This window comes from Colossoma macropomum, unplaced genomic scaffold (genome assembly GCF_904425465.1).
Source record: "Colossoma macropomum unplaced genomic scaffold, Colossoma_macropomum, whole genome shotgun sequence".
In the NCBI taxonomy this organism is placed as follows: domain Eukaryota; kingdom Metazoa; phylum Chordata; class Actinopteri; order Characiformes; family Serrasalmidae; genus Colossoma; species Colossoma macropomum.
In genome coordinates this window covers 485,332-510,000 of record NW_023495965.1, presented here as the reverse complement: position 1 = coordinate 510,000, position 24,669 = coordinate 485,332, and the positions used below count along the sequence as shown (strand labels likewise).

At 43.1% G+C, this 24,669-nt stretch overlaps 1 protein-coding gene across 1 annotated transcript in view; it reads left to right on the top strand.

The window, feature by feature from the left end:
* lrp1ba (low density lipoprotein receptor-related protein 1Ba) overlaps positions 1 to 24,669 on the top strand; it is a 333,352-nt gene that overhangs the window by 210,905 nt on the left and 97,778 nt on the right. Inside the window, exons 45-52 of the mRNA XM_036564311.1 lie at positions 4,876 to 5,001; positions 9,935 to 10,063; positions 13,386 to 13,505; positions 16,528 to 16,641; positions 17,862 to 18,017; positions 19,608 to 19,730; positions 22,803 to 22,922; positions 24,002 to 24,130. Coding sequence (XP_036420204.1) covers positions 4,876 to 5,001; positions 9,935 to 10,063; positions 13,386 to 13,505; positions 16,528 to 16,641; positions 17,862 to 18,017; positions 19,608 to 19,730; positions 22,803 to 22,922; positions 24,002 to 24,130 — 1,017 coding nt within the window. The remainder of the gene's footprint in view (positions 1 to 4,875; positions 5,002 to 9,934; positions 10,064 to 13,385; positions 13,506 to 16,527; positions 16,642 to 17,861; positions 18,018 to 19,607; positions 19,731 to 22,802; positions 22,923 to 24,001; positions 24,131 to 24,669) is intronic.

Here is a 24,669-nt window from a genome sequence, read left to right as displayed (position 1 = left end):
ATAACTAGAAAATCAGATTGTGTCAGTGACTGGTTCAGTGCGTTTACACTTAATAATCTGATAACTGCAGATAATCAGATTGTGTCAGTAACTGGTTCAGTGCGTTTACACTTAATAATCTGATAACTGTAGAAAATCAGATTGTGTCAGTAACTGGTTCAGTGCGTTTACACTTAATAATCTGATAACTGCAGAAAATCAGATTGTGTCAGTAACTGGTTCAGTGCGTTTACACTTAATAATCTGATAACTGCAGAAAATCAGATTGTGTCAGTAACTGGATCAGTGCGTTTACACTTAATAATCTGATAACTGTAGATAATCAGATTGTGTCAGTAACTGGTTCAGTGCGTTTACACTTAATAGTCTGATAACTGTAGATAATCAGATTGTGTCAGTAACTGGTTCAGTGCGTTTACACTTAATAGTCTGATAACTGCAGAAAATCAGATTGTGTCAGTAACTGATTCAGCGTGTTTACACTTAATCTGATAACTAGAAAATCAGATTGTGTCAGTAACTGGTTCAGTGTGTTCATACTTAATAATCTGATAACTGTAAAAAATCAGATTGTGTCAGTAACTGGATCAGTGTGTTTACACTTAATAATCTGATAACTGCAGAAAATCAGATTGTGTCAGTAACTGATTCAGCGTGTTTACACTTAATCTGATAACTAGAAAATCAGATTGTGTCAGTGACTGGTTCAGTGCGTTTACACTTAATAATCTGATAACTGCAGATAATCAGATTGTGTCAGTAACTGGTTCAGTGCGTTTACACTTAATAATCTGATAACTGTAGAAAATCAGATTGTGTCAGTAACTGGTTCAGTGCGTTTACACTTAATAGTCTGATAACTGCAGAAAATCAGTTTGTGTCAGTAACTGGTTCAGTGAGTTTACACTTAATAATCTGATAACTGTAAAAAATCAGATTGTGTCAGTAACTGGATCAGTGCGTTTACACTTAATAGTCTGATAACTGCAGAAAATCAGATTGTGTCAGTAACTGGATCAGTGTGTTTACACTTAATAATCTGATAACTGCAGAAAATCAGATTGTGTGAGTAAGAGGATCAGTGTGTTTTCATGCTCTTGACTAATATTGTGAAACTCTGGGTCTACATGAGTCAGACAATAATCAGATTTCTGCTTTCAAACCAGTCAATAAACTCCCAGAATAAGACGTGACAATAATGTAACATGAAACTCAAATGCCATGAGCGGCTGTTCGTAAAAGATCGAGTCTCTTTAGTGTAAAATATCAATAAACATCGTCTAGAAGATGAAGAATATTTAAATCCTTCATTTCGTCGTGCATGTAGTCGGTTTCAGCGTCGCTCCAAAAGTGTCGTATTCATTTGTGGTAAGGAGATAAAATGTGTAAATTTGATTTTTCACTGAACTGTCGCTTTAACCTTGTTTTTATCTCGTGGAAGTGAAAGAAGCCGAGATGAATGAGATGAATCTTCTTACACTGTTGGGAATCAAGTTAACATTCAGAGAAAGGTTTTATTTCTGTTTTAAACGTTTTCTACGTTCCCTCAACAAATCAGAGCTTAATTCTAAACCTCACTTAATTTGGCTTCATTCAAAACTTCTCATAACTGACCTGCTTCCTTATAATTGATCTTGATTTCCCATTAGTTAATTTCATTCACTACACTTCACTGCAAATACTGCATATCTTTGTTGATATGCAGTGAAGTTTGATGAAATGTTGTTTAGTGTGGAGAAACGGAAAGATTTGCACTGCAACTACTGCGCATCTTTGCTAAAGTGCAGTGTAGTTTAGTTTAGTGCAAAGATGTGCAGTGAAATGCACCGCTGCAATGCATTTCACTAAACTGCACTGCATTTGACTACACTGCACATCATTACATTTACTGCACACTATTTTACTGCACTCCACTGTGTTCCACTACACTGCCCTGCATTTTATCACATTGCTCAGCCGTTCAATATACTGCTCAGAATTTGAACACCCTGCACTGCATTTCACCACAGCACTTTCTGCCTTGCCACTGTACTGTATTGAATTTCACAGGACAGCAGTGAATTACACTACACTGCACAACACTTTAGTGCATTTTATTTCACTGCATTCTTATCTATTTTACTGCACTATATTTGGCTATATTGCTCTATATTTCACCACAGTGCATTGTATTTCACTGCACAGCACTGCATTTTACCACAGTGCACAGAATTGTACTGCACACTGTAGTAAATTGTGGTGCACAGCATTGTACCACATCGCACCACTCAATTTGATCAAATTTGAGTATTCTCTACACTGCATTGCTTTTACTCCACTGCACCAAATTCCACTGCACTAGAGACAGATACAGCACAGTATTGAGTATATTCAAGTATTGTCAAATGGTGTGGAATGCAGTATATTGGTGGGCACTGCATTTTACTGCACTGCTCAACACTTTAGTGCATTATGTGGCATTGTGTTTCACTGCATTTCTCTCTATTTGAATGCACCATATTGCACTATATTTCACAACACTTAATTGTGTTTCACTTCACTGCATTGCACCACTCTATTTCACAATATTTCAATGTACACTGCACTGCATTTCACTGCACTAGTGTGAAATGCAGCACAGTGTTGAGTATATTCAAGTATTGTCAAACGGAGTGGAATGCAGTACAATGATGGGCACTACATTTCACCACAGTGCACTGCATTTTACGACACTACACTACAATGCATTTTAGTGCATTATGTGGCATTGTGTTTCACTGTGTTGTGACCTGATGGTCACTGATTCAATCCCCTGAGCTGACAGGACAGGACTGAAGTGCCCTTGAGCAAGGCACTTAACCCCCAACTGCCCCCCAGCCACTGTGGAGAGCGCTGCCTACTGCTCCGGGCATGTGTGCTCACTGACCCCTAGTGTGTGTGTGTTTCACTGCATGGATGCAAACCTCTCTGTGTGTGAGCACAGCTGGTCAATGGCTCTGAATTCTTTTACTGGTACTCAGCTGCAACAGGTGCACTGAGCGCACTGGTGTTGCCACTAGGCGTTACCATATTTTCCAGGTAAATATGAATGAAGTGTAAACATCCATTTCGATTTCACGTGGAACAGGAAGCAGGTGAGGGTTTCTCAGAAGAGGAAGTCACTCCTGCCGTTCTGCACGCAGACCTGCGCTGGTCATTTGTGTTGGAACAGGCCGTCCTGCGGTGTTACCGCTTTCTCTATAGTGCCCATTATCCACTTGTACAGCGGTGATAATTGCACCACTCACTGAAACGACATCCGCGGCCGAGTTCTTACCTGTAAATTCACGAAGCTCAGCGGAAACATGCAAATGCATCATGTAATCATTCAAATTGCTGTTGGAGCTCTGCGCCTGACTGTTAGAACCGCTCCACATGACCCCCAGCACTGCGTTCTTGTAGAGAACATTGGCGCATTTCTTGAGTGCTTCAACAAAACTCACCTTCTCCAAACAGCCGGCCTGTTCCTCAGTTTTGCATGCCGGCGTCCACGGGGCTCAGGCGGAGTGCAGCGAGTGGTCTGCGTGGTGCAGATAGTGCAGACGGCAGCCATGGAGGTCCAAATCTCCATGTAGTCCCGAGCGCGCAAATCCTCCAGCGGCACTCCAGAGACGAAGCTGCTAAGAAGCTTTTTCTTCCAGTTCCTCTTCACTGCGACAGCCACTTACATGGAGCTGTTAGGAAACAGTAACCTGCACACTGATCTCTCACTCACAACTCGGCTGTGTTTACAGAAAAGAGGAAACATAATTACACAAACACAGACTGCAAAGCATCTTTCACAGGTTCTAGACCGAACGTTCCACCCAGAATCTTAAACGGTTAACCTAAACAGGAGGAACATCAAGGGTCCATATTATTATATACGGGTCAGTCTCCGTTAGAAGTGGGAATTCAGGTGGATACATGTTTAAAACATCATCCCAAAGCAAAATAATCTTAATACGTCCATTATCATCTCCTGTTATCATAAATGCAGGAAGGAGCTTAATTCAATCATATTCTACAGTCACTGCTGTTGTATGAATGTGGTGTAACTCCAGTGACGCTGACTCCAGTGACATTCTGGTTAAAACTGAGGATTCTGTAAATCGGCTGACTCGTTGGCTGATCAGGTGATCGTGTGTATTCAAAATCAGTAATAAAAAAATTATATTTGGCATTATTTTGACAAAATTTTAATGACTCAGCCATTAAAGCACAAAACACCAGTGACACATAGAAGTTATGAACTGCCTGATAAACAAATTTATTAATAAATTAATGAAATATAGTGAGCGAGTGTGACTCGCCTTCTCATACCTTGAGACACTTCCTCTCTGATGAGCCTCGACCCAAAGAAGCAGCTTAATAGAGCTGAAAATACTGTTAAAATGTGAGTCCTGAAAACACCAGTGACAAAAATCTCTGAGAGAAATGGATTTTTATATTTTTAAATACATATTTTTTAATGTAGTGTAACGTTAATGATATAAAAAGTAAAGATGAATCTGTTTTATGACAAATTCCTGAATTTATATTTTAGAAATATAGAAAATGATTCTGTATGGAACCATGAGTACTCAAAGAACCCTCTGCATGATTAACGGGTTCTTTGCATGGTGAAATGGTTCTTTGGGCTGGTGGAGAATGTACTGTACTGTTCTATGTAGAACATTTTTGAAGAGTTCTTCCACAGTGAGTTTGGTTCCTGCGTCAGCCGCTGCTGGGACAGTTACAGTGACCGGAATAGACCGGCATTAGCGCTGTGGACGTTCCAGCGGCTGCTGATGCTGAAGGTTCCACTTTACACCGGTAACACTGCAGTGCAGCAGACGTTCAGGCTGTGAGGACTGTTCTCTGTTCTCTTCTGTCCAGGTGAGGGTTCTCCCTGCAGTGTCAATAACGGGGGCTGCCATGACCTCTGCTTGCTGACCCCGAGCGGCACGGTGACCTGCGCCTGCAGGGGCGAGCGGATACTGCTCAATGATAACAGATGTGTATGTAAGTCCCGTACACTCTCCCTCTCTCTCTCTCTCCCCTCTCTCTCTCTGTCTCTCTCTGTCTTTCTCTTTCTCTCTATCTCTATCTCTCTCTCTCTCTCTGTCTGTCTCTCTGTCTCTCTCTGTCTTGCTCTTTCTCTCCAGCTCTATCTCTCTCCCCTCTCTCTCTCTGTCTCTCTCTGTCTTGCTCTTTCTCTCTATCTCTATCTCTCTCTCCCTCTCTCTCTCTCTCTCTCTATATATATATATATATATATATATATATGTGTGTGTGTGTGTGTGTGTGTGTGTGTGTGTTTCTCTCTCTTTTCCTCATCTCTTTTCTTTCTTTATTTGATGTTTCACACTGTTTACTCTCTCTTAATTGCTCTCTCGATCCACCTTTCTATATTTGTTTCTCTTTCTCGCTTCTTTATCTCAGTTCAGTTCAGTTCAGAATAGCTTTATTAGCGTGACTGTGAGGTACAGTACTGCTAAAGCATCACAACAGAAGAAGTGAACAACAAAAACAGTAATGAAAACAGAATAAGATAAAAGAACCAACATAAACAACCATATTAATTATTATAATCACAATATTACAGTATTATTATTATCACTGTTTATAATTATAACCATACTAATTAATAAACTAATGACATTTGCAGCGTTGGGGGTAAGTGGAGTGGGGGTGTAGAGGGTGTGGGTAAGTGGAGTGGGGGTATGGAGGGTGGGGGTAAGTGGAGTGGGGGTATGGAGGGTGTGGGTAAGTAGAGAGGGGGTGTGGAGGGTAGGGGTAAGTGGAGTGGGGTATGGAGGGTGGGGGTAAGTGGAGTGGGGGTATGGAGGGTGGGGTAAGTGGAGTGGGGGTATGGAGGGTGTGGGTAAGTGGAGTGGGGGTGTGGAGGGTGGGGCTAAGTGGAGTGGGGTATGGAGGGTGGGGGTAAGTGGAGTGGGGGTATGGAGGGTGTGGGTAAGTGGAGTGGGGGTGTGGAGGGTGGGGCTAAGTGGAGTGGGGGTATGGAGGGTGTGGGTAAGTGGAGTGGGGTATGGAGGGTGGGGGTGTGGAGGGTGGGGCTAAGTGGAGTGGGGGTATGGAGGGTGTGGGTAAGTGGAGTGGGGGTATGGAGGGTGGGGGTAAGTGGAGTGGGGTATGGAGGGTGTGGGTAAGTGGAGTGGGGGTATGGTATGGAGGGTGTGAGTAAGTGGAGTGGGGGTATGGTATGGAGGGTGTGGGTAAGTGGAGTGGGGGTGTGGAGGGTGGGGCTAAGTGGAGTGGGGGTATGGAGGGTGTGGGTAAGTGGAGTGGGGGTATGGAGGGTGTGGGTAAGTGGAGTGGGGGTATGGAGGGTGTGGCTAAGTGGAGTGGGGGTATGGGGAGGTTGTTACCCACTGTCTCTCTTTCTGTTTATTTTCTCTCTCTCTCTCTCTCTCTTTTCTCTCTCTCTCTCTCTCTCTCTCTCTCTCTCTTCTCTCTCTTTTCTCTCTCTTTTCTCTCTCTCTCTCTCTCTCTCTCTCTCTCTCTCTCAAAGGAATAGTTAAATTCCCGTGTGTTTATTGATCAGCTCTGCACAGTGTGAGGTGATGATGTAATCGTGCAGTTAGCTCCATGGTATTTGTTAGCTACATTAGCCTCGTAGCTTCAGCGCTAAAACTACAGAAGCAAAGTTCAGACAGCAAACTCGACTCTGATCAGCTCAACTTTTCACTCTACTGTTTGTTCTCCTCCTCTTCCCTGTGAATTCTCTCGCTCTCACACGTTCTCTGTGTTAGCGCTGCCTCGATCTTTCTGTGTGTGCGTCTGCGTCTCACTCTCTGTTTTTCACTCTTTATCACTCTCTCTGCCCTGCAGACTGTGTTTCAGCGTTTTAGAGCTTTACAGAGTTTCTGTTCTTTAATTAAATGTGAAATTCCTCAAGTGAGGAACTTGAGCTGAGAGAGCGTTACTGAACCGGTACTGAGGCGCTCTCTCTCTCTCTCTCTCTCTCTCTCTCTCTCTCTCTCTCTCTCTCTCTCTCTCTCAATTAAATTCAATATGCTTTATTGATGTGACCATATCTAGTTAAAGTCTTGCCAAAGCATCGTCACGAAGGAACAAGAAAAAATTAACATTTATACTGTTACAGAGTTTAACAACTCTTTAATTTAGCGGCCGGTCTGTACGGCCAGGCTGCGTTTGCTGAGTCTATGCACTGTTCTTATAGCGGCCGGTCTGTACGGCCAGACTGTGTTCGCCGAGTCTGCGCTGTGTTCTTATAGCGGCCGGTCTGTACGGCCAGGCTGCGTTCGCTGAGTCTGCGCTGTGTTCTTATAGCGGCCGGTCTGTACGGCCAGGCTGCGTTCGCTGAGTCTGTGCTGTGTTCTTATAGCGGCCGGTCTGTAAGGCCAGGCTGCGTTCGCTGAGTCTGCGCTGTGTTCTTATAGCGGCCGGTCTGTACGGCCAGGCTGCGTTCGCTGAGTCTGTGCTGTGTTCTTATAGCGGCCGGTCTGTAAGGCCAGGCTGCGTTCGCTGAGTCTGTGTTGTGTTCTTGTAGTGGCCAGTCTGTACGGCCAGGCTGCGTTCGCTGAGTTCTTATAGATATAGTGTATTGCTCTCTGTCTCTCTGTCTCTCTCTCTCTCTCTCTCTCTCTGTCAATTCAATTCAATTCAATTCAAATAACTTTATTGGCATGAATTGTAATGAACAGTGCACAGAATGCATTGTGCCTCTGTCTCTCTCTCTCTCTCTCTCTGTCTCTCTCTCTGTCTCTCTGTCTCTCTCTCTCTCTCTCTCTCTCTCTCTGTCTCTCTCTCTGTCTCTGTATTGTAGCTGATACAGTGTTGTGAGCTGGGTGCTGCTGTCGGTCTGCAGGCCGTGCTGTGAGCAGCTCTATAAATATGAATGCTGTGTGTTATGGATATGGAGCCGCGGGCTGTGAGGGAGGTGAGGGAGGTGTGGGAGATGTGCAGGTGTTCAGGGTAACAGGGCAGCAGCTCTAACGCTGTAGAAGGAGAGGCTCTTTAACAGGGAGAACTTTTCCGTATACGCTGTATGTGTGAGAGTTGAGTATGATGACAGTGTGGTGAAATAACGCTCCTCCAGAGCCTCCAGTGCCACATACTGTATTCACTGGCCTGCGTTTACTGGACCTCACAGTACAAGTGACCAAGTGAGCAAGACAAAACAATGCATTGCATACAATGACTGCTTGGATTGGGCTGATAGATGATGCCATCACACACTGCGCTCCTCGTTTACACGTCTGAGAGACCCCCCGTGACCCACTCTTGTAATATTTATGTTATGTGTTGAATGTGTGGACCAGACGCTGCACACTTTACCCCACAGATATGATTCGTAGTTGTTATTAAATGAAAACCTATTAAGCGTTCTCCGCTACTCAGGCCGGAAGATCTATCTCTCTGTCTCTGTCTCATTCCTTTCACTCTATTCTTTCTTTCTTTACGTTTCTTTAACGTTTCACTTTTTCACTCTCTCTTCATCCACCTTTCTGTATCTGTTTATCTTTATCACTTCCTTATCTCTCTCTCTCTTTATATCTCTCTATGTTTATTCACTTCCTTATCTCTCTCTCTCTCTCTCTTCCTTTCCTTTCTTTTCTCTCTTAAGTTTTCTCGATCTACCGTTCTATATCTATCTGTTTCTCTCTTTTCTTTCTCTCTGTTGCATATTTTCTTTCTCTTTCCTTCTCCCTTCATTTCTCTGATTCCTGAAGTGTTCATTAATCAGCTCTGCACGGTTTGAGGCGATGATGTAATGGTGCAGTTAGCGCTATGCTAACTGTTGGGGTGTAAGTTTCCTTCACCTGTGGCCGATGTGAGGCTGACTCTGTCATATTTATAGGACTTTGTTGTGATCAGTGTGAATTTCCAGTCTGTAGTTCTGCTGATCAGCTCCGCAGCGCAGACACTGTGTATGGACGGCCATCGCGTGAGCTGTAGAGTCACTGCCGCATCATTCATGTCACGCAGAGGCAGTCAGTGTGGAATACAATGAATTTTAATGTTACACGCTGATTTGTAGTCTTACAGGGTGACTTTTTAATCATACAGGGTGACTTTTTAATGTTACAGGCTGATTTATAATCTTACAGGGTGACTTTCTAATGTTACGGGCTGATTTATAATCTTACAGGGTGACTTGTTAATGTTACAGGGTGATTTATAGTGTTACAGGCTGATTTATAGTGTTACAGGCTAATTTATAGTCTTACAGGGTAACTTTTTAATGTTACAGACTGATTTATAATCATACAGCATGACTTTTTAATGTTACAAGGTGATTTATAGTGTTACAGACTGATTTATAGTGTTACAGGGTGATTTATAGTGTTACAGGGTGACTTTTTAATGTTACAGACTGATTTATAATGTTACAGGGTGACTTTTTAATGTTACATGGTGATTTATGGTGTTACAGGCTGATTTATAATCTTACAGGGTGACTTGTTAATGTTACAGGGTGATTTATAGTGTTACAGGCTGATTTATAGTGTTACAGGCTGATTTATAATCTTACATGGTGACTATTTAATGTTACAGGGTGACTTTTTAATGTTACAGGGTGATTTATAATGTTACAGGCTGATTTATAATGTTACAGGGTGACTTTTTAATGTTATAGACTGATTTATAATGTTACAGGGTGACTTTTTAATGTTACAGGGTGATTTATAGTGTTACAGGGTGATTTATAGTGTTACAGGCTGATTTATAATGTTACAGGGTGACTTTTTAATGTTACAGGGTGATTTTAATGCTACAGGATGATATATATGTAAGACGATTTAAAGAGAATAATATGTAATTTAAAGAGAAGATATTTAATGTCAGTGGGGAAAAGTTTCAGGGATCTGTGTAACATTACTGGAGGATCTCCATGGTGGTAGATGCTGCAGTTGCTCTGGCTGTATCGCTCTCACTCTCTCTGATCTCCGTCCTTCTCCTCTCTTAGCGGTGAACTCGTCCTGTAACGTCCACTCGGAGTTTGAGTGTGGAAACGGAGGATGCATCGACTACCAGCTGACCTGTGATGGCATCCCACACTGCAAAGACAAATCAGACGAGAAGAGGCAGTACTGCGGTGAGAACGGCATTCTGGGATTAACAGTGAATTGTAGTTTTTCATTAATATTTGTTAGCGATGGCCAAAAGTATGGAAGCAGCCTTAAAGGTGCAGTAAGCGATCCTGGAGAATGACTTGATATTTGAACTCAACAGCAAAGCCAATTCAGTGCTTCTTTAGAAGCTCCGCCCCCAAATTCATGGACATGCATTGCCAAGGTAAACAATGCCCTTCACAAACATTATACGGACAAATACCATGACGTAGTGTTAGAGTGAACAACCACACAGCAAGCACTGTAGCTAACGTTAGCTAGGCTGCAAAGCTAAACAGTTGGGATTAGCTATCACAGACATTAGCAAACAAGACCTGTCAAGCAGAATCAGAGCGACCTCCTCATCCCTTTTCATACCTTTCAACACTCGATGAAGCTGAAGGCGTCTTCTTTTTTGCCAGCTTCTTGTTCGAATTTTTTCCGCACCACCTTAAATGGTGCAGCAGTTACATTGTGGTGCCTCAGGCTTTATAATAATAACTGCTGCACCATTTAAGGTGGAACAGAAAATTTGAACAAGAAGCTGGCTTTAGCCTCGTCATCTCTGAAACGCCTTCGCCTGATCTAAGAACCTCTTTCTCAGTCTGGTTCTTCAGATCTTCTCCTCTTTAGCTGTTACTCGGCCATCTCTTCCTCATGACAATGCGGGGAGTTCAGTATGTAGCCCCTCCCCTTCCCCTGTCCTGTGCACGAGCACAAGCGCCCCCTGTTGCTGATTGGCTAGAAGAGTGTTGTGTTGTTCAGTCTGAGACACTCTGTTTGTTTTGAATATTGATTTATATTGCTTACTGCGCCTTTAACTGGGTAAAAATGAACGTAGACAGAAAGGTCCTGCTGATTCTTCTGCACAGTGTTAGTGTCGCTCTACTCCGATCCATCAGATCCTCCCGTTCCAGGATGCTCAGAGGGAAATAAAAAAATTTCACTGCAAGAAATTGTTGCGAAAGAGGCACTGGTGCATTTTAAGGGATCTAAAGAGTCAATCCGTCGCCTTTAAAATGTAAAGAAATGACACATTATTGGGTTTCAAAGTTGTTGCTAAATCATTGGCAGTAGTTCTATGTATCTAAGGTTCAATGTAAATAACTGAAAAACTTCCTGCTTCCATATTTTGAGCTATAATGTACATCTGGAGAAGCTCAGAGAGAGAAAGGAAAAGCTGGAGAGACACTAATGCAGTCTGGACTCCTATCGCGAGGGAGGCGTCGTCACACGGCTGGTTTTGTTTCGCCCCAGAGGCAAAAGATATGCATTTTGATCCCAGCATTTTAAACCTGCAGTGTCTCAACCTCACAAAGCAGCAGCCTTAAAAAGCTCCCCCCTGCAGCGAGGCCTGCAGTTTTTGGCTCCCGTTTGGAGCCGGTAGTCAGAGACAATAGCCTGAGAGTCATCATAATGCGAACATCTGTTTCTGGAAGCCTCTGTCTGCCGTTCCTCGGGCCAGGAAATGCCCGCGGCCTCCTGCAGGATTCCGCTTCCTCCTGTCATTAATAATGCATGTGCAAACCTTCCCCTGCCCTTTTCCGGCGTCTTCCACCCAGCCGTTCCCGTTGTACCACATCGCACCGTCTGCACCTGCATTACAAATGCAGTTTTGACAGTTAAGAAAAGACGAAGCACGCACTAGCTCGGGGTCTTTCAACCATTAAACTCTAGGGGTCCGTATGGGGGTCCACACTTCAGTTCCCTCACTCTAATTTCAGCAGCACTTGCACATTCGTTTCATAGTAGTTACTGAATAATTCACAGTAGGTGCTGAATAATGAGCCTCCAGACTTTGGACCAAACTTGCATTACAGATTCTGTTTTGAGAACTTTGAGGAAGACAGAGCGCGAAGCTCAAGGGTTCTAAAAGATTTTGTTCAGGTTGAATTTTAGCAAACAGCAGAAACACTCAGGCTCTGCCAGAGTGGCTCAGCGATGATTCCATGAGCACAAAAAGGTGAATTTATGTTCTGGACCTGGAGCCGTATTATAGAAACTTCCTAACTCTGAAATCTGATCTGTTTAGTCTCCATGACGACTGAATTCAGGACAGTAGCTATTCCAGAATAACATCCTGACTTCATAATCTCATCATGAACTCCAGATAAGAAAACAGCATCACACAAACATCCTAACTCGACTAAACCTCCTAAATCCTGTCCTAACTTTAGGATGAACCCCAACAGGGTCCTCACTTCTGTTTAAGGTCCGTTTCTATGGTTTTTAGGCAGCTGTCTCAGCAGCATAGTTCACTACCAGCATAATGAGCTCCATTTATCTCTACTGTAAAACGCTGCTTTCACTGTGAGATGATTTTCTTTTCTAACTCTGCGTTTTAAAGATCTCAGATGCTGCAGACTCGATCTCCACCGCCCCTCTGATTACCTTCGTGTGTTAATGTTGATGATGAAATATTACAGTGATGGTGGTGAATAATGAGGAGGCGGAGCTGAACGTGTGTCTGATTATTAGGAGGAGTAACGTTAGCGCGCTCGGCTAAAGCGTTTGGGAAATGGAGACTGAAACTGGGGAGCGGCGACGCTCTGATAAACAGCAGAGTTAGTTAGAAAAGAAAATCATCTCACAGTGAAAGCAGCGTTTTACAGTAGAAATAAATGGAGCTCATTATGCTGGTAGTGAACTATGCAGAAGTGAGGACCCTGTTGGGGTTCATCCTAAAGTTAGGACAGGATTTAGGAGGTTTAGTCTAGTTAGGATGTTTGTGTGATGCTGTTTTCTTATCTGGAGTTAATGATCAGATTATGAAGTCAGGATGTTATTCTGGAATAGATACTGTCAACAATAAACCAATTAAAAAACAGAATAGTTGTGTTATCAGCTGTCTAAACCAGAGGTAAAGGAAGACCAGCATCTGCTGAAGGTTGGATGCTATGAGAATCTCAAATGTGAAGTTTAAAGCGCTCAGATATTTGAGAAATGCTTTCTGAAATGAACCAGAACTAAAAATGGATCAGATTATTCCTGTCAAATATTTCAAACTCAAGCCCTCGGCCTGCCAGGAGAGCAAGACGGAAACTGACGACAAGTAATTGTGAGTGAAAACTGTTCTAAAAGAGAGAAATAACTTTACTTTTGCCCATAATTTACTGCGCTTGTATGAATGGATATTGTTCAGGATGCAGTTTGACAGACTGAATGAATCTCCTCAGTTGTGTCTGAAGCTGGTTTAGATTAATGTGGATCTTTTGCATCTCAACAGTAACAACAGCTGCAAGAAGTCACCAACATATGCAGATAAATACGCTTGAATCTAACATTTCTGCTCCTCGTCCTCTGCAGATAACCGTAACTGTAGGAGTGGTTATAAGCCCTGTTATAACCAGCGCTGTGTGTCCAGCTCTCGCTTCTGTGACGGCGTGGATGACTGCGGCGATAATTCAGATGAAGTCTTCTGCAACAGTGAGTTCATAACCATCATCATGATTACTGAATCTTACATGAAGAAACAGATAAATCTCACTGTTTTAAATAAGAGCTACGCACAGTATGGAAGCAATGTTAACGTTTCAGTTTTTAGCCCAGCCCATTTAGCCTACAGTTTAGCCCCACCCATTTAGCCTACAGTTTAGCCCCACCCATTCAGCCTACAGTTTCGCCTCACCTATTCTGCCTACAGTTTAGCCCCACCCACTCAGCCTTCAGTTTAGCCCCACCCATTCTGCCTACAGTTTAGCCCCACCATTCAACCTACAGTTTAGCCCCACCCATTCTGCCTACAGTTTAGCCCCACCCATTCTGCCTACAGTTTAGCCCCACCATTCAGCCTACAGTTTAGCCCCACCCATTCTGCCTACAGTTTAGCCCCACCTATTCATCCTACAGCAGTTTAGCCCCACCCACTAAGCCTTCAGTTTAGCCCTGCCCATTCTTTCCCCAGTTTAGCCCCACCCATTCAGCCCCTCAGTTTAGCTCCACCCATTCAGCCCCCAGTTTAGCCCCACACATCCCACCTACACCAGGTTAGCCACACCCATTCAGCCTACAGCAGTTTAGCCACACCATTCAGCTACAGCAGTTTAGCCACACCATTCAGCCTACAGCAGTTTAGCTCCACCATTCAGTCTACAGCAGTTTAGCCCCACCATTCAGCTACAGTAGTTTAGCTCCACCATTCAGCTACAGCAGTTTAGCCCCACCATTCAGTCTGTAGCAGAGATATTGGGCTGGATGTTGTGCGAAAACGATTAAACGTTGTGCTGTTCCTGGCTGTCAGGAAAGAAATGGAAAATTCCAAAGGATCCACACATCCAAAGTATATTGTTTTGAATGAAGCACCATGAAGGGCAGCCAATCAGAACAGAGGTCATTTACATATATCAGTCCTAGCAGCACAGTAACTTAAACAGCCTGTTTAATTCTACAGAATAAAGAAAGTAAAACTAAAACTGAACCGTGACTGTTTTTTGTGTGTAAACTGATACAAATGTCATAAGTGGATCTCATTGGAAAAATAAACAACAACAAAAAGGTAAATATTGAAGTTTCTAAGCTAAAATGCATTAATAATACAGAGAGCACTCATCATGCAGCCCCACCACTGCCTTTCCTTCCTGACTCCGAGCTCCAGCCTCAGGGAAAAGTCCACCAGCTACAGGAATCAGTGAACAGAACGACTCCGAGTGCTGCAACTGGGTAAGAGTGTTGCGTGTTGAACGCAGGCTTGAAGCCCAAGTCCGTGGCCAGGAGGGCCGGAGCCTAATTGGCGCTGCTGTTCACTGGGTGGAAAGTGTGGCTTCGTTTCTGTCTGCTGTCCTTCTGTAGCACTGCTGGACAACTGTGGACATGTGCCAGCTCATATATACAGAATTGGGCAGAATCGGTCAGTCAGTGTGACACTGCGTGAGCGGCAGCCTGAGTAGATTCACCTTAACTGTACACGGTCCCAGAATGGGCCGCCCTGATTCAGATTCAGGCCACATAATCCAGTTCGTGGGTTCTGATCTACATCTAAAAGTTGGTAGACTCATCTGGAATTAAGGCTTTACAAGATGGTTTAAGATGGTTCTTCAAGGGTTCTTTAGTCAAGAAAAGGATTCTATATAGAACCAAAAAGCACTCTTCTGCTGTAACAAGCTTGACATCGTAACAATAGAAGAATCCTTTATGCTTATATAGAACACTTTTCAAAAAAGTTCCTTAGAGAACCATGTACTGCACATTCCCCATCATTCTGAAGAACCTTTTCACCATGCAGAGAACCATTTAACCCTCCTGTTACTCTCAAATTGACTAACATCTCTTATCTGTAGGGTCAATTTGACTCAAGCAATTTAAACCTGTGGGAAAAATCAAGTTCTGGTGGGAACCCAACCCCCCTCCGACCCCCCCACGCTGTGGTTCTCGCACTACTACAGGAGTGGTTATGTCAGGTTAGGGCTCTAAAGCAGAGGGACGCTTATTTGAAGATTATAAAATTCAATATCATTCACTAAAACAGCCGAAACTAATGTGTATAAAATGTTCATCAAGGGTTCTTTAGTAAAAAAAAAGAGTTTTACATAGAACCAAAAAGGGTTCTTCCATTGTAACAACAGAAGAACCCTTTTTGGTTTCCTATAGAACCATCTACAGCACGTTCTCCATCAATCTGAAGAACCATTTCATGATGCAGAAAACCCTTTAATCATGTAAAGGGCTCTTTGAGTGTTCAAGGTTCTATATAGAACCATTTTCTTTACTAAGGAATCCTTGAAGAACCATCTTTTTTAAGTGTGTAGATGATGGAACGTTACTATGAGGATTTGATTGGGCATTAGTACACTCTTTAAAAAGATGGTTCTTCAAGGGCTCTTCAGTAAAGAAAATGGTTCTGTATACAACCGTGAACACTCAAAGAACTCCTCTAAGTGGTTCTATACATGGTGAAATGCAGTTTGATGTAGAGTGTGCTGTAGATGGTTCTATTCAACACCAAACAGTGTTCCGCTATAGTTAGGATGTCAAGCTTGTAACGATAGAAGAACCCGTCCTCCATCAATCTGAAGAGCCTTTCACCATGCAAAGAACCATTTAATCATGCAAAGGCTTCTTTGAGTGTTAACGGTTCTATATAGAACCATTGTCTTTACCAAAGAACCCTTGAAGAACCATCTTTTTTAAGTGTGATTAAATGGTTCTCTGCATGGTGAAATGGCTCTTCAGGTTGATGGAGAAGGTGCACTATATGGTTCTTTGTGGAACCTTTTGAGAATGGTTCTATATAGCACCACAAGGGTTCTTCAGTTGTTACAAGCTTGACATAGACATGATAGAAGAACCCTTTTTGGTGCTATGTAGAACCATATACAACACATTCTCCATCACTCTGAAGAACAATGTTCTCAGACTTCATAGTTCTAAATGCAACTGTTGCCTTTCCTAAAGGACCCTTGAAGAAGCATCTTTTGTAAGTGTGACTGTTCTAGCTGCCTGTGTGTTTCAGGTTCCTCGTGCTCGGCTGCAGAGCGGCGCTGTGCCGACGGGGTGTGTGTGCCGCAGGCGGCCTGGTGCAATCAGATCATCGACTGCGCCGACGCTTCTGACGAGAGGAACTGCAGTAAGAGCAGCTTGTGTGTGTGGGTGCTGGTTGGGTTTGGGGTTAGAGGTACTTCTACACACATCATACATATGGTACATATTATTATTACATATAGACGTTTACTACACAGTGCTGAGCAAAGGTCACTCGTCATTTAGTTCATTTCTGCTAAAAATGATCGATAAATACACGTTACTCATTTTCAGCATCAGAAAAAGCAGAAAATTACAATCAACTAAGTCTAATCTCAGAGTGTCAGTGAGTCACTCTTCACCTTCATTCCAGCTTCAGGAGCCTCACTTTCAGTTCCTCAAAGACTCTGCAGACACACCTCCAAAGTTCAGTCTTAGAAGCTGGTTGGCTGACCTGAGTGAGCCCAGCCACGGCTGACTGACTCACCTGTACATTAAGACCTACTCCACGTCTCAGACGTAGTTTTAGTGTTTTAATGCAAATCTTCTTGTATTATTTGCTTTTCCTAAAGTGAGTTTGGGAAGCTGGTTGTGTGAATGATGGTGTGTGTTTGAAGGGGAATGTAATGTGGGAATTGTTTGGGAAGTTTTTTTGGGAGTTGATGAATTAAATAGTGATGAATTTTATGTTACTTAGAGGCCAAATTTCTGTTAAATGATTTTTATTTCTTGGCATAATTTAAAAAAGCCTGTTGTTCTTTACATTGTGTGTAAATTTCATGATGAATGGACCAAAAAAATGACCCAAAATGAGATGGAAAAAATTCTGGTTCCATTGACTTGCATTAAAATTTATTGCTATTATTATTATTATTATTATTATTATTATTATTATTAGTTTTAATTAAATAGAGATAAATTGCAATAATAATAAATATTGTTATTAAATGGAGGTATTTACATACATATAATACATATGGGATGAAGTTTATGTATAATACATTTTGGACTATTATTACATAAACTTACTTACTTTGCTGTCAGAACAATAACTCGTATTTCCATGTAATGGAAGTTAATATAAAATGGACTTTTGAACTGTTTCTGTTTGTCTGTTCATCATGACGTTTTAAACACAATGTAAAGCACAACTTTTCAAATTATTTGTAGAGAAAAAATGTCCAAAATGGAGATCTGAGGTTTTGTTCTGATAGTGGTGATATGTGATGTAATGATATATGAGACCTCTTTGACCCTATTTTATTCCTGAGAAAGCATAAATCAGTGGTGTGTTTGTGTCTGACGCTGTGTGTGTGGTGTGTGCAGGCGATGTGGACTGTGTGGATTACCACAGGCTGGGCGTGCGAGAGCGCGGCGCTGCTTTTCTCAGGTGTAACTCCACCTCTCTGTGTGTCCTCCCTCACTGGCTGTGCGACGGAGCCAATGACTGCGGAGATTTCTCTGATGAAGCGCGCTGCCGCGGTACGCTCCCCTCCCTGCTTTTGTTTTTTGTTTATCCCTCCTGTGTTTCTTTGTTTGTTTGTTTGTTTGTTTTCCAGGCACCATTGTGGGAACAGAATGCTGTTGTGAATAACAGCGTGGAGCAGCCGTGGATTTGTATGCGCTGCACACGCGAGCTGAATGCATCACGGCTTATTAAAGATGTAGATCCTGGAGCTCTGGCTGGTCCTGTCTGGAAACATTATCACAAAATATTCAGCGAGGTAGTCTCAGGGGACATGGTGGGGGGGGGCTCACCTCCTGTGTTGAAAGAAGCAGTTTGCTCCCCCCCCAGTTTAAAGGCCTGACTCTTTGATGAAATTACATTCACTTCAGTGGACATCATGCGATCGAAAGTGTGGTCACTATGGCCAGATCTACCTTAACTGGGTGAACTAGGTGACTGACTGGGCTGCAAATGAAATATCTGTTTGTGTATCTTTGTGATGATCCAGCTCAGAAATCCAGTTCAAACACTTCCTGAATCTGTAGAGTCGCCCTTTCCATTCCATCTTATCTCGAGATCATACGAGACTCACATCCGGAGTTATGAGCCTATGAAGAGGGGCTGAGATACACGCCATCTGCCTCTCACCGTGTGGAACTGGTGGATTCATGTGTCCATCTACATTCTGTGTGAAACTGACCAATGGACACTCAGGAAATCACTAAGGACTGACCATCACGCCGGAAACCCTTCATTCTTCATTCGGTCCACATCGGAGACTCATGTGAAAGGGCGTGCAGAGAGTTTACAGCTGCTGAAGCTGCTGCAGCGGTTTTGGAAAGTAGTGATGAAGATAACGGAGCATTTAGATATGAAACATATGAGGATCATGATATATGAAGAGCCTTTAGAGGAGAGTTTAAGAAGATATAAACATATCCAGAAAACACCCTCAGACCCCAGAGGAGTAATGGTTTGGAATGGTTTACTTTAAATTGATAATCTGTTCACCTGTCACAACAGTCAATCTAATCCTCCCCCCTTAAATATCACACTTGCTGCGTAAATTTGATGGACATTGACATCTATGTGGGATCGTTTTCATTTTGGCGTGCATTAATGATCTTCGAGGGGGAGTTCATGCCCTCTCATTGGTATCTTTACAAGGCCTTAGCTGAAGAACTAACTCTGGTTCAGATTAGAACCAGCTAAACTTAAGCAGAACCACCTCACTTTATTATCAATTATCAATTATTGTTAAAAACTTCAATAAGTAGATTTGTGGGGATAGGGCACTGTGGCTTTACCACTCAGGGGCACCAAAAGGTCTTAATCTGGACCTGATGGTCACTTTGAGGTCAGCTTTCCAAGAATGTCCAAGGTACTGCAGGTGTCTCCAGCCTTCGCTAAGGGTAAAATTGGACTTCATGGAGAAGCAGCAGTCTTGTGAGGAATGTTGACTTATTGAACATGAATATGAATGAGTCACTGTCCACCAGCCTCTGTTCACACATACAGATGAGGCATAGCAAAGGAAAACGAAGTACTTCCAAAATGCCTATCAAATGTCTGTGAAATGTGCCCGATTGACCCATGACCTTGTTTTTTCTCCTGACCCCTCTCAGCCTCCAAAAGTCAGGTGTGTGCAGACGGTCACTTTGCGTGTCCCAGCGGCCACTGCATCTCCACCCGCTGGCTGTGTGACGGTCAGAAAGACTGTGAGGATGGAGCGGACGAGCTTCAGTGTGGTGAGCTATGATCTCTTTTCTCTAGCGGCCACTAGTGGACACGTTTGAGATTTACACATTACATGTTTATGAATGAGACTGTAGGAGAGCTTTCAGAGTGAGCTCAACGAGGGCTACAGCTTCAGCAGTGTATGGGCGAGTAGTATGGATTCAAAGAAGATGTTCAGTCTCAGTGCATGTCTCAAAATGTTCTACACCTAAATGATGGAAAACCTGAAATACTGAAATTCGACTCTTTATCTTCATTTACCAAACCTGCAGCAGAAACCTGGGTGTGATCTTAGACTCTGAGCTCTGTTTAATCTGCATGTAAACACGGTCACTAAAGCAGCTTTCATCATGCGAGAAAATCACTAAAGTTCTTTTCTCTCTCAAAGAAACTTGTAGCTGCATTTGTTCAGCAGAGTTGATCACTGTAATGATCTCCTTACTGGAGAAAACAGTCCATCCTCTAGAACCCGTACAGAACACAGCAGCACGGATCCTCACAGCACCAACACAGAGAGCTCATATCACCCCGTTTACACACTGCACTGACCGCCTGGATCTTTTAGAGAGAGTTTAAAGCTCTAAATGACCTTAAAGCTCCTGAATGTGCTAAAATAGAAACTGGAATAAAGGTAGAATGACACACTGAACACTCAGACACCTGAGATTGGATGTAGTTGTTGAGGTTTCTGGGGAATTTTCTATTAAATATGATTTCTACTTTTTTGACTTGTGAAACTTCCTTCATGGAACTGTAAGGGAGGGGTTTCTGATAAAGTGGCCAGGCAGTAGATAGTGCCCTATATACGCAGTAGGGAGCGATTTTGGGGTTTTGCTCGGATTGTTTTTCTCCAGAACAGCCGAACCTTCTCACATTTATCACTTTCTTTCACAGCTGCCTCTAAGAACAATAAAAATAATCTCTTTTATTGCTTCTTTTATCTCTTATATTGCGGCTGTGGAGACACAGCTGTGTTATATCACACAGAGGGGCCTCACAGCTGAGGCAGTCGCTAGAGCAGTGTTTATAAAGGGGATTATGGGAAATGTAGTTGGTTTTTGAAGGTTGGGGGGGGTGTCCTGCGGTGATCAGATGTGGATTTTAGATTCTCTGAAGCCGTGCTGAGTAACGGAAGCCCCCTTGTTCCTCCTCCTTCATTTTGTTTTCCAATATTTCCCATTTTCTTTTCTTTTTTTTTTCTTTTTTTATGGATTAAGACAGGTTATGCAACTTTGTTGGTGGAAAATATCCACTATCTCTCTCCCTTGCTGCTTTTATCTCTTTCTCTGAATCGGCCTTTCTTTCTGAAATTGATCAGATGGAGACAGAGATCAATCAACGTGAAAGAGGAAGAAAAACAAGAAAAAGTTAAAAGTTTACCATCAGAAATGAGTCATCATCTATCTCCCCCCCCCTCTCCTTCACTCCCTCTGTTTCTGACCTCTTCTTTCCTAGTTTAGGTCTTGGCAGTTTGTCAGTGTAAAACGAGAAGTTGTCTGAACATGGAGGTGTGCAATACGGCGTCCCTCAAGGCTCTGTTTTAGGGCCATTACTGTTTTCGCTTTTTTACAGATCGAGGATACATAATCCATAAACGCAGTGTTAAATTTCAACTTTATGCTTATGATGCTCAGTTACACACATTGAAAGATTGTGTTAAAAGCCATGACCAGGAATGTCCTTCTATTAAACAGAGGTATCACTGCTGGGTCTGACATCAGCCCAAAATAAGGTGGCAGATTTTACCCTTGACGTTAAAGCTGGAGTAGACGATTTATTTTAGAAAAATATTTTGTTATTTCTTGAAATATTCTTTACATCCTGATAGCAATCAATAAATCAAATGGTCTGACAATGAGAAATAGTTCACTGTGGGGGCTACAGAACTGTAAAAACCCTGTCCAGTCATCTCATTCAGACCGAATGGCCTACCTGCCTGACCTGCCTACATGTGTGCTCTGCGTGGGTACTTATTTGCACATGTGGATTCTGACATACTACACACACAAACAGCTTGAAAGGTAGCAAGCTAGGTTCACATAAATGGCAGAGAAAGTTACATGGGTACCTACGACAGCTCACACTGCTAAAGAAAGAAAGAAAAGAAAGACAAAAGTAGAAAAGGCTTCTAACAAAAAGAGGTTGGATGAAGCAAGAGGTCAAACCAGAGTGTCCATCGGTGCTGCTTTCCAGCCAGAGCTGGTCAGCCCTGTATGCTCATACACTCCTAATTGCACCTGCAAAGCATGCAGCGGCCCTGAAAGGCTGAAAAGTGACACCAAGGCTGCTATTTTTCTGTTGGACTGGTAATTATCTGGTTTGTTTTGTTTATGGGGGAATTTGATATATTCCTGGATTATGGAGCCAGTGTAGCTGGCTGCTTATGTAGCTACATTGTGTATTAGTTCAGTGCTAATCTTTCTTTGCTAAGATGTGGGTGTAAGCTAGCTAGCTATGTTTATCTTGTATATAATCTGTGTGTATATGTTCGTAGTTTTTTGGGGGGTAGAGGCTTTGGAAGGAGGGCTGAAAGGGCTAATCCAGCTTAGTTTCTTTGCAGTTAAAGATCTTGTTGTAACACTGGATGCTGGTTTATCATTTGAGTTTTACGTCAGTGATATCGCTAAGAAACTTTAAGCTTATTACTCTGCTCTCCTTCAGTTTATATTGACCACAAAGTCTAGTGAATGAGCCCCCCTGGTCAAATGTTTTATTGAATTCCCAGATGAAAATAACTGTAAATATACAATTTAATATTGTTTACAGTTACTATTTACTGTTAATTTACAGTACCTGTTCTTGTTGCTAGTAAATTACTGTGCATTATGTATGTAAACCAATGCACCACTTGGGCATTTTAATGCACGATTACTGTTTATTTACTGAATTTAACACATCAAGGAAAACATTTTTTTCCCACTATGTACTTAAACTGCACTCAAACGTACGTGTGCTCTCTGTAGATGATGTGTTAAATTATTTTCACTCCGAAAGTTTGTGCCTGTGGTGAAAATCCTGAGCTCCAGAGAAAACACAGTGTTGTGCTTCCGCATTAATCGTCCTGCTGTCTCTCTCTCCTCCAGACTCGTCCTGTCTGTGGGATCAGTTCTCCTGCTCCAGGAGCAGATGTATCTCCCGGCAGTGGGTTTGTGACGGGGAGGACGACTGCGGTGACGGAGCTGACGAAGACCCGGGGATCTGCGGTAAAGCTTCTTCTCTTCCCGCTGAATTCCGTGTATCGCCGAGTGGAATTGATGTGTGATTTCTCCAGGTGGAGGAAGATCAATCAACATGAAAGGAGGCGGCAGAAAAACAGTTTAGTGTCTCTGAAGCAGATTATTTCACGGCTGCTGTGGATTTATAGCCAGACTTCACACACAGAGCGCAGGAGAAGGTCAAACTCACACAGACTTTAAACCAGTTCAATATAAAACAACTCTGCTTTTCCTGCAGGAGCAGAGCAGTTCTGTACAATGAGGGAATGAGGGGGTGAATGAGTGAGGAAGGGAGTGAATGAATGAGTGAGGGAGGGGTGAATGAGTGAGGAAGGGAGTGAATGAATGAGTGATGGAGGAGTTGAATGAAAGAATGAGTGAGTAAGGGGGTGAATGAGTGAGGAAGGGAGTGAATGAATGAGTGAGGGAGGGGTGAATGAATGAGTGAGCGAGGTGTGAATGAATGAGTGAGGGAGGGGGCGAATAAATGAGTAAATGAGTGAGGGAGGGGTAAATAAATGAGTGAATGAATGAGTGAGGGAGTTGAATGAATGAATTAGTGAGGGAGGGAGTGAATGAATGAGTAAGGGAGGGTGTGAATGAATGAATGTTTGGGGGAGGGTGAATGAAGGAGGGAGTGAATGAATAAATGTTTGAGGGAGGGTTGAATGAATGAGTGAGGGAGGGGTGAATGAAAGAGTAAGGGAAGGGGGTGAATGAATGAATGTTTGAGGGAGGAGTGAAAGAATGAGTGAGGGAGGGAGTAAATGACTCCAGAAAGGAGTGAATGAGTGAGTGAGAGAGGCGTGAAGGAGTGAGTGAGGGAGAGAGTGAATGAATGAGTGATGTAGGAAATGAATAAGGGAGTGATTGAGTGAGAGAGGTAATGAAAGCATGAAGGAGTGAAAGAGCTGTGAATGAATGAGTGAAGGAGAGAATGAACAAGTGTGATGTAATTTTGTTCTGTACTCTCTCTCTCTCTCTCTCCCTCTCTCTCTCTCTCTCTCTCTCTCTCTCTCTCTCTCTCTCTCTCTCTCTCTCTCTCTCTCTCTCTCTCTCTCTCTCAGACTCAGTCACGTGTGCTGCAGGTCTGTTCAGCTGTCCTGGGTCGTATGCCTGCGTGTCGCGCCGGTGGCTGTGTGATGGAGAGAGAGACTGTCCCGATGGCAGTGACGAGCTCGGAGCGGCCGGCTGTGGTAATGTCCACTAACGTCCAGCTCATTCTTATATATCATCAGCAGATCCTGGGGATCAATTTTTATTGGACTTATATTTGAATTACAGTTGATAATTATAACCAAGGTGGGTCCAGGAACCTCTGATTACCCTGTTGGACCCCCTGAACATCCTCCTCCTGGGTTCTGGGGGGTGCTGGTGCCCATCCCCGTACTCATTGGGCGGAAGGCGGGGAAAACCCCGGACAGGTCGCCAGTCCATCATAGGGCAGACATACACACATTCACACCAAGGGGCAATTTAGCATCTCTAATTAGCCTGACTGCATGTTTTTGGACTGTGGAAGGACCCACACAGACAGGGGGAGAACACGAACACTCCACACAGAGAGAACCCCGGGTACCCCGGCCGGGGAATCGAACCCTTCTTGCTGTGAGGCATCACCTCTGCCCACTGTGCCAACCTGCCCCCCCTTAACGTCTCCAAAACAGAATTCTGAAGGCTCCCTGAAAATAAACTCATCATAACAATATGCTGTCTATTAGTATATTACTGACTA